At 49.7% G+C, this 10,452-nt stretch overlaps 1 protein-coding gene across 1 annotated transcript; it reads right to left on the bottom strand.

The window, feature by feature from the left end:
• Positions 1–3,813: 3,813 nt before the first annotated feature.
• BSX (brain specific homeobox) lies at positions 3,814–7,268 on the bottom strand. The gene is made up of 3 exons (XM_064634469.1): positions 6,640–7,268; positions 5,595–5,791; positions 3,814–5,341 (listed from the first exon to the last, which is right to left on the bottom strand). The coding sequence occupies exons 1-3, from the start codon at positions 6,905–6,907 to the stop codon at positions 5,102–5,104; spliced, it is 705 nt and encodes a 234-aa protein (XP_064490539.1). The 5' UTR covers positions 6,908–7,268; the 3' UTR covers positions 3,814–5,101.
• Between the last annotated feature and the right edge of the window lie 3,184 nt (positions 7,269–10,452).

Below are 10,452 nucleotides of genomic sequence, written 5' to 3'. Positions count from 1 at the left end.
TTGAAGCCAAATGGTAGCACTTGGAAGCATTTCTGCTCAGGGAACCTCAACTTGTTGTTTCTGCTTAAAAGTGATAATCCCCCCTTAATACAAACCTCAAGTGCCTATTTTAATGAAACCTTCAGATGAATATCAAAGAGCTATTTACTCGTATCTAATATTTTAATTAGATTATATTCTCAATTTAACCCATTAAACCCCCTTTGATGATCTCCATGTTTAGTGTTTAGCCCCAGATGCTGGAGGTAATGAATATTGGACCTTTGATTTAATGAGAACTTCTGCCTTTCCAGCCTGACTCCCTTTGTATCCCCCTTTTTTTTTATTTTCCCAGCTATAGAATCCAGTTAATTGAAGAAGTCTCTTATCACCACACATTAAGGAACCTAAATTAGCATCCCTTTTCTGATTAGAAAATGCGAGCAGACATTTTCTCTTTGATCTGAGGATTGAGTTGAAGTAGGCAACAGCCCCCTGAAAATGAGCTGATGGCCTTATTATTTGGCTGCCATGCAGATGCACCCATGTGGTACAAAATGCTTAATGTCTTAATTGATCACCTTCCTCCCTATCTGGCATCCCACTACCTTTGAAAGCTCCCATAAATTAGGGGGAATCTCTCTGGGTTTGGGGCTTTTGGAAGGAAACAATGAACTTCCTACTAAAATAAAAGCCCTGGATGTGAAGCTGCTCCCGGGGGAGGGGGAGGTTTCTTTATAAACACTGATCATCTCACAAAAATTCAGAAAATCTGTTTGTTATGGTGTTGTTTGGGGGGTTTTCTTCCCAAAATTTGCAGCATAGGGTGGAAAGAAAATCTTTTTGATCTCCCCCAATACCAGCAGACGTTTTTTCCTGCACCCAGCAGGTCTGGTGGCACAAAGAGGGACCACACAAGTGAAAGATGAGCATCCATCTGCTGGAAAGCAAAGGCCAAACCTTCGTGTCTTTCACATCAGGAAGACAAGGAATTTCAATGGGAAACAGGCCTTGAATGTGGCATTAAATGTTGAAGGAGGGGTTGAGCTGGAGCAGAACCTGAACTAGCCTAGACTGACTTTATTTTAGTTATTTTAATTAGAGTAAGGGCAGTGACTTAGGGATCAGTTTGAAAGTAAGAAGTAAAACATTTTTTGATAATATAGGTAATGAACTGTCCTTTTGATTTTGATTCAAATTGCTGGGAAAAGTGTTTCACTCAGATAACAAAGGCACTTCAGTTATCCAGGCAGAAATATATGTAAATTTGTATATAAAAAATGTCTGCTGCTCCCGTGGTCCAACACGGGGCAGAGAGGCATTTGTGTGCATCATCCCACGGAAATTCCCAATATTTACTTGGCAGGCCCTTTGTAGGGCCATAATTTCTTAATATTTTGGCTTCTGGGAACGTTGCAGCCCAGAGAACCTTCAGGGGTCAAAGACCTGGGGTCACTTCTATTTAGGAGCAACGTTGCTGCAGCAACATCAGCACCTCACCAAAGGCATGGACAGGCTGCTGACCCCCCCAAAAAAAGGTGGGTTTATCAGTTAAAAACATCAAATAAGGCAGAACCTCAAAGCCACGTTCCATCATCACGTCTCTAAAGACAAAAGGGAAACCAGCCACGGCTGTGTCCAACTCCTGCAGTCATTAAATACTTGAACAAGCTCTGATGTCCAGCAGCCCACAAGCCAAGCATTTGATTGTTATCAGCTCCTAGTAGGGTAAATTCTACAATAAATTACAGTGGCACAAAGAATATGCCCCTTTTTTTAATTATTATTATTTTATTATGTAGCTTGTTTATTTTATTATGCTTATTTTCGCTTTTTATTTTATCGTTTTGCTGGGTTTATTTTATCATTTTGTCCAAACCCGAGTGCTTTCTGCGTGAGGAAAAGCAGGAATGTGAAGAAAGGAGTGACTCTGGCCTCCCAAAAACATCCTTTACACCCACCTGCCTTGCTACAACTGCATTAATCCTGCGAGGAGCTGCACCCACCCCTGGCAGTGGACCTGGAAGGGTCTCATCTAAACTTATAATTTCTTAGAAATAAGATAATTCCAAGACAGAAATCGGCCAAATTATTCACTTTGTAACTGCCCACACAACCTGCATATCTGATGTGCTTTTATGTAGCTCTGGCCACTGAATGAAAAAATTCGCTTTCCAGATCCAAAAAAAGTTAAAAATGTTTAGGGCAGCAAAGGGGAAAGTGTTTAACATCCAAACAGCAAAGGTACATGGAAGGATTTTAGGCTGCTGTTTGATTTTCTATAAGGAAAACCACAAGAAAACCATTAACCGCTTAGGTGTTAAATAAATTAACAGGAAACAATTTCATTTAAAAAAAAAAACAAAACCTCACTGGAGAATTTTAATGAAAATCAATCTTCAATGGATTTCTTGAAAAATAGGAAATCCACCAATTATTTCCTGCAAGCCACTTCCACTCCAGCATTTCCCAAATGAAGGCACTAAATATTCTTTTAAAAAGAGAGAGAGAGAAAGAGGCAGCTCTAAACAATCTCTCCCCTACTCCTCAAGCTTTTGGGGAGAGCAGGAAAAAGTCGGGCCGTTGTCATGGAACGAGCAAGGACCCAGGAATAAAAAATTAATTAAGAGAAAAATCGTTGAAATGAACAAATAAAACACCTCCCCAGCCCTTCCTTCTTCCCAGGGCCATCTCCAAGCTCCAAACACGCAAGAAGCTCTTCCCAAAATCTTGCTCTCCCTGTCTAGAAGCTGCATCTTCCCAACACCAGCCTGGCAGGAATCGCTTCCCAGCTGGGAAGGAGCTGGCTGGGGCCAGCGGGAATGTCTCAGGCAGTGACTAATTCCTTCAACTGTCTCAATCTCAGGGTTTTTCGCTGCAAACTTCCCGGGATAAGCAGCCTGTTCCCGAATCCTCCCGTTGCCTGCAAGGCTCAGTGCTCACCGCTGGGATGGGGACATCCCTGGGGTTGTCCCATTCTGCCCGTGTTTGTCACTGAGGTTGCCAGAAATCAGCGGCTTTGGTTCTAAATAATATGATTGTAGCTTTAAACACCGTCCCAAAAGTGCCTAAAAGCACAGAGAGGCGGAGATGGGCGGGTGGTTGTGGGGGTTTTATTTTATTGATCAGCATAAAAACTTCGGGAAGAGAGTTCCTGTAGTGGCGGGGGAGAAACGGCAGAGACTTGAGTGTTATTTGGGTCACATTCTGACCCTTCCTGGCACATCGCAGCCCCCCAGAGCAGAGCCGGGCCAGCCCTGAGCTGTGTGCATCCCACAGGCTCTTCCCAACCCTGGGAACACGGTCAGGAAAACACGATCGTGAAAATATCACGGTAGAGCTTCTCTTTTCTATCATTTTTAGCAGTTCCCAGCCAAGCACACGCTCGGGGGAGGCTGACAATGAGCACAGAGCAAAGCAAACAAAATCCTTGACGGGCAGACGTGGAAAAACAGCGTCAAATCGAAAGGATTTTGAGGCAGTTTCCATCGCATCCCTGCACGTGTTGGGAGAAGGGAAGAGCCCCGGAGCTGGGAGAAGCATTTCCAGCCAGAGATGAGAAGTGACCTGCTGGACCTGCCCTTGGCTCCCTGAGCTGCTTCAAACCACAGCAAGGCTGCAGGAGGAAAGTGGTTGATTTACCTTCTGAATCATGATTTTTAGGGTGGCGTTTTGTTGGCGAAAATTATTGCCCTGAAAGTATTCACTAACACCACATTAAAAGCTTTTTCTGGATAGCTGGGATTTTTTTTTTCCTCCCCACAACGTGTAACTTTTATTATTTTACATGTAAAAAAAACCCATAAAGAAAAACCCACAAAAAGGAAGCAAACGTACACTTTTCAATCATCTGTATTTTACATATTAAACAGGGACTCATTTCCCCCTCACAAAACAACACGTCCCGTAATCCAAAATACCCTGAAAGTGCTGATAACGCCAGACGACCAAAATTAAATTCCCGATTAAATCGAAAAACGTAAGGAAAATAAATTAAATAACGTAACGAGACATCGACGTGCCAGCGGGTTGTTGTGCAGCGGAGGCTGCACAGGTGATTTCTGAGCCAGAACAGCCTCTGCTCCAGGTTTTTATGGAGGAAATCCCCAGTCCCACTATCTCCTCCCCGAAGATGCCCTGGGAGCGCGGCGGAGGCTCCGCGTTTCCCAGCCGGCAGCTCACAAAAATAAATGATAAAAAGCTTAATTTACCTGGAAATTAAACCCATTTCCCCGGCGGGAAGATGAAGGCAAAGCGAGGGCGGCCGGTGGCTGCTCCGTGTGACCGCGACACGGAGCGCAGGGAGCCGGGGGGAGATGCAGGAGAGGGGGAACAGGAGCCAAACCTGGAGCGGGAGCAGCTCCGGGGCTATTTGAGAGGAAAAGGGAATATCCGGGAGCCGATTCCCACCTGGAAGCCGTGAAGGAATCAGGCTGCCAGCGCAGGTGTTTCTCCAAGCTGTAGAAAATCCCTTTTGCTCGGTGGGAGCGCGTTTGCTCCGAGCATCCCCGGCAGGATCGAGTTCTTGGCGATGCTCCCCCTCTCCCTTGTCCACATCGGAATTAAATAAACAGTAATTCCGCTCTTACCTGTTTCTTTGGAGGGCTTTTCTGCAATTCTTTTTTGTTTGAGCGTGTGCACGTCCTGGAAGCTCTGCCCGGGCTCAGCGTTAGGGATGGAGGCGGCGAGCCCAGTGCGTGGAAAGAGCGGCGAGGATTTAGGGATTCGGGGAATGGGGTTAGGGCTTGCCCTGCCTGCCGCTCCCAGGAACGACAACATGCTGCCACGAGTATACATTTATTTGAAACTCCGGGAAAGTTCGGGGAACGGGGAAAAGTCCGACATCTCGAAGGGAAGGGGAAACCTAAAGGAAACTCTGCTTAGTTTACTCCCCCCTCCAGCCCAACATCAGATTTCCAAGCAAACCTCAGGCTTGGGGCGATGCGGGAGGGAACCGGCGGTACTGCCTTCACCCCGGAGAGGGGAGGGGGCTCCCCCCGCACCAACAAAACCTGTGCCCCCCTTCCCTGTGCGCGTTCCTCAAGGCTGGGGAGGAGGGGGCGACCTGCGGGGTCGGGGCTGGGGCAGAGCCTCCCCGGAGCACAGGAGAGCCCAGGCCGGGCTAGAGGCGGTGGGGGCAGAGATCCCCCTCCTCCAGGATGTCCACCTCGTCCTCGGGGTCCTGGAGCAGGAAAGGGCCGGGGGGACCCTTGCGGGGCTCGGCGCCGGCCGGCTCGGGCAGCTCGGGCTCGGGGGAGCTCGGCTCCCGGCTCTCCTCGCCGCCCGCCTGCTTCGGGTCGTCCTGGGTTTTCCTCAGCTGCTTTTTGTGCTTCATGCGGCGGTTCTGGAACCAGGTTTTCACCTGGGGAGAGCGGGGAAAGAAGGAGAAGGGAGGGGGGGAAAAAAGTAATAAAAATGAAAGGGAGAAGGACGTCGGAGGGGATGTGGTGATGCTGGATGGAATTTGGGGATGCTGGATGGGGTATCGGGGATTCCGGATGGATGGGATGTGGGGATGCTCAGTGTGATACAGGGGATGCTGGACGGGATTAGGGGTGGGCACAGGTGCCAGAGCCCTTCCCGGCAGGGTGATGGCTGTCCCCGCCGCCCCGTACCTGGGTCTCGGAGAGGCTGAGGGCCGTGGCCAGCTCCACCCGCTCGGGCGTGGAGAGGTACCGCTGGATCTCAAACCTCTTCTCCAGCCCGGAGAGCTGCGAGTCGGAGAACACGGTGCGGGCTTTGCGGCGCCGGCAGTGCTTCCCGGGCAGCTCGGCGTGAGCGTGGTGCTGGAAAAGGGCTGGCACCGGCATTCCTGGGGGGACACACGGCGGAGACCCCGGGCTGCGGTCGGGAAGGGACCCGGGGCCGGGAGGAACCCGCGGAGAGGCTGCGGCTGCTCGGGGTGGGATCTCCCCCTGCCTCTTTTTAAATTTTTGTTGTTTTTTTCGTTTATTTCGTTTCTGAGGTCGATTTATTCGTTTGGTTTGGGGGATCTTGTTGCTTTTCCAAGAGCTTCGAGCTCACCCAGGGAAGGTGAAGGCAGCGCGAGCAGTGCCCGCAGCGCTGCCACCGGAGGGGAGTCGAGACTGCGCCCTCCCGGCAACGAAACGGGCATGGAAAAACACAAGGGAGCCCTGGAAAAAGCTGGGAGGAGGAGAGCGGTCCTCCGCGGCACCGCTGGTGCACATTTTGGGCTGCCCAGTGGGAAACTTTTGAGGTTTTCTCCTTCCAGAGCAAGGAACGGGCCCGGGGAAGAGCAGACAGAGCTCCGGGATGCGGGAGAGGAGCGGCAGAGCCCCGGTGGTGGGAAAGCGAAGCCCGATTGGACAGCGCAAGGAAAAGGAGAGGCTATCAGTCCCAAAATAAAAGTGATTCTAAAAAAAATAAAATTAAAGGCAAAGACAGGGAAACCCTCAAGATTTCGGGCAGCCGAGTGAAGGATGAGCCGCAGCGCGGTCGGCTGCTCTCCCTTCTCCCCACTAACGAAGCCGGTGCTGCCCGGGGCTCCCCGGCGCTCCTGCCCCGGGGGATGCAGCCAGCGCGTCGGTGAGGGGTGTAGGAAGATGCCCACCCACCCCGGAGGGGCTCATCTTTCACCCCTGTCCCCACCCGAGTCCCCACCTCACCTTCCCAAACTCCCCGCGTCCCTCCCGCGCTTACCCGAGGTGGTGAGGAAATAGGGGTGGTGGTGGTGATGCTCCGGCTTGTGCAGGGCAGGGTGCGGGTGAGGCGCCAGCAGGGTCGGCGTTGGCATCAGGGGGTACCCATAGTCCAAGAGGGGCACGCGGGAGGCCAAGGAGCCCGGGAAGTGCTCGGGGGGCACCTCCCGCAGGGGTTTGGGCTTGTGCAGCAGGATGTCCTCGATGAAGAAGGAGGTGGGCCTGGGCGCCGACACGGGGTGCACGGGCGACGTGAAGTTGAGGTTCATGTCGCTTGTGTCCCCCTCGGGCAGCGCGGAAGGGAACGAGCCGGGGGGCTGAGCTGCCGGAGGAGGGGGAGAGGGGGGCGGGCGGCTGCACCCCCCGGGGCGGAAGGGAATAAACAAAAATAACGACGACAAAAATAAATAAACAACAGTTTTTAAAAAGAGACGGAGTAAAAATAAATAACTATAATAATTTTTTAAAAAAATAAAATAAATAAAATATCCCCCGGCCAGAAATAACCTGGCGGAGCCGGGGGAGGCGAGGCGGGCGGGTCGGGGATGCGCGGGGCGCTGCGCGCCTTTGAGGCGCGGTGGGAAGGGGGCTGCGCTGCGAGCCAATGGCGAGCGGGGGGGGACGGGCCTGCCGGGCCACCCAAACCACCCCGGGGGCGAGGAGCCGCTTTGGAGCAGCTCCGGTGCCTCGCAGCACCCCCCGCAGCATCATCCGCACCCCGCAGCCCGCACCGCACCAGCCCGCTCAGCCCCCTCGGAGCGTTTTCCCAAATCTCAGTGTTATCTCCTCTTTCCCCCTTATTTTTAAAAAGAGAAAACTTCGGGGGAAATAAATTAGCGGTTAAAATCGCTCCTAAAGCTCCCCTGACCTGTCCCCGCGCACGCAGGTTCTCCCTTCCCGCTCAGCTTCTCACCCCGTTGGGGTTTTGTTCCCGTCCCTTCCCCGCTCTCTGTTGAGCCAAGACTTTTTTGGGGGGTTCTTTCCTCTGTTTGTCTTTTTTTTTCCCCCTCTAATCTGTAACATTCATTTCCCCGGAGTCAATTTGCTAAAATGAGGGTGATACACCACATCATAGCCGAGGTAATTTCGGTTCGCATCTCGGAAAATTGCTCTAATTATTGATGTTAAACTCAGGGAAATTAAAAGAAGGCGCTTCTCCTTCATCTCCTGATTTTAAGCTCTAATTTGTTGAAATCGAGTTGTCATCACAATTCCAATCACTGCCGTTAATAGTAAAAGTGTTCTAATAGAGCCAGAATTCGCACAACCCATGCTATTAGATAATTAAGAAAGATGTTAGAAAGGCAAGTGCTAATCCTTGGGCACACGGACAGCGCTTCCATCTGATCCAGCAGGTAGAACAAATTAATTACCCGAATCAATTAGTCCTAAAAGTACAGTTCTCAGGGAAGTGTAAGCCATGTCTTCCATATGGATGAGCTGGTAAACGGTAAATAGATGAGGAAAAAGCTTTAAAAGAATAGAAATGGCAACCGTCGGGCTTTAATGAATGTGCGACGCCGTCGATTCTCCGCCACCGCCGGGCACGGACACGCGGGGGTGGGATGAAGATGTGGCTCCTGCAGCAGTGCCAAAACTCGGGGGGGAGCAGAGAGCTCCCCATCCCACCGGGAAAACCCACGCGGGCGTTTTTTACCCTGTATGTGTTAGAGCCACACACACCCCCTTGTTTTACCCCTGTAGTGTCCACTTGCAGGCAGTCAGCACTCACTTAAACAACATATATATGTATTTTATATATATTTTAAAATTTATTTTACTTATTATATTTATATATTACATTCTATTCTCATATTGTACATTTTGCATATTTATATATTATTGTATATTCTTATATTGTATATTTTATATATCTATATATTTATTCCATTTATTATATTTATATTATATATTATATTGTATTCTTGTATATATGATATATAGATATATAGATATATAGATATATAGATACATAGGTGTATAGATATATAGATATATAGACATATAGATATATAGACATATAGACATATAGATATATAGATATATAGATATAGATATAAACTCCTGCCTGCAGAGTATGGATGCAGGTGCACTAATTCAGAGAAGCAGAAGCAGCCCCTCAGAACTGGGGGAAAAATCTCTCCCCTCCCTGTGCTACCCACAAAACTCCCTCTTTTTCTCTGGGAAGAATAAATAAATAAATTGATAGACGTATGAACAGATAAATAAATTGATAAATGTAGCAAATCTGTCGTGGTGTCCCCTCCTCAAATGCCCATTTCAGCATCACCACGGGGTTTTGGCTGGGGGTTTAAAAACATGCCAACAACTTTCTCTGAGGAGCAAATGAGTAAATGAATTAACAGTGATTAAAAGGGTCTAAAGCCCAACATGGAGTGTATAAGCTGCTTGACTGGCCATTTCATCAGCTGAGATTTCTTCTCTGGGAGGGCTGGGGCTTTACTCAGCCCATAAATATATTTATTTAAAGCAGATCTGAAAGATTAAAGTTGTGTTGCTTCAGCCAGATTGGGTGACAGCTTTGGGACTCAGGCAAGAGCTTCTTGCCTGAAACCACATTGAGAGAGGCTGCTTTTTGGGGTCCCTCTTTGTTTAGGGCACAGACAAATAAAGGAGAGGGGGGTTGGGGTCCTCTTTTGATGTTTTCTTGCAACAACAGCAGCAAAACCCGTCCCCAAACCAGGCAGTGGCACTTCAGGAGCTGGTGCCAGTCCAGGGGCAAGAAGCAGAGGTGATAACCCCCATCTGTGGGGAAGGGAAAGGCTCCAGGAAGGAGGGACCTCTGCCCTGCAGCCCTCACACCCAGGGATGGTTTAAATTTAACATTTCGTGGCTTTTTGGGACAGAAATGGGGTGCCAGGGGCTTCCCACCCTCTTTGCCCCAGAAGTCTCTTACCTGTTTTCCCCTTTTGCCCCTCTCCTGCAGGTCCCTGGGGTGGGGGGGCCCAGCAGGATGGATCTCACCCAGGGACCCCCAAACGTGCCCTCCCCAAGGAGCAGCCCCCAGATGCCAGGCTGGCCCTTTTTGCTGGCCAGCCATGCCCACAGCAGGTATTCCTGGGGGTTTTTGCAAGCACACATCACCCCTTTTGCTGCCAACCTCCTGGGTGAGCAGGGCAGGGGCTCCTGGGGAGGGGCTCCCACGGCTTTTCACCAAATTCAGCAGCAGCTGCCCCAAAGCTGGGCAGAAGCTGAGGTTCTGCTGGGCTGAGGAACACATCAAGGAGGGAAAACAAGAGGGCAAGGCAGGGAGAAGCTGCAGGTTTGGCTGTTTTACTCCCTGTGTGTTTCCCTCCCCGTTCGGGAGGAGCAGAATCGCCCCTCGGAGCTGCACTTTTACACCTTGGGGGGCTGGACCCCCAAACCTCATGGTTGATACCTAACCCAGGCAGCCACACTGCTGTGGAGTTTGTTTCTTGTTTCTTCAATAAAATAAAATTAGTCTTACAGGCTCAAAGAGCTGTATTAACTTTTACAAACACATCCTCCCTGTGTATGTACACACCTCTCCCTTTCATGATTTAATAACACACATAACACGTGTGCTTTGCTTAGATAAACCCCAGCCATCATTACTTGCACACTTAAGATCATTTCAAGGTATCACAGGGAGAATTTTGCCCAGGAAAACAGAAATTTATTTGACTCAGAACCTCGGGGGTCATTTAAAAGGTCGGTGCAGCCACACTGATGTTGGCAGCTTTATTTCAGTGTGCTGCATTAGGGATAAGTTTGGTGCAGTTTAAAAATACATGCACTTACCTTCCTGTGGCTCTTGAAGAGGTGAGGTAGC

This window comes from Pseudopipra pipra, chromosome 23 (genome assembly GCF_036250125.1).
Source record: "Pseudopipra pipra isolate bDixPip1 chromosome 23, bDixPip1.hap1, whole genome shotgun sequence".
Taxonomy (NCBI): Eukaryota; Metazoa; Chordata; class Aves; order Passeriformes; family Pipridae; genus Pseudopipra; species Pseudopipra pipra.
Note: the sequence above shows the minus strand (reverse complement) of the source record. Positions and strands in the feature narration are given on the sequence as shown.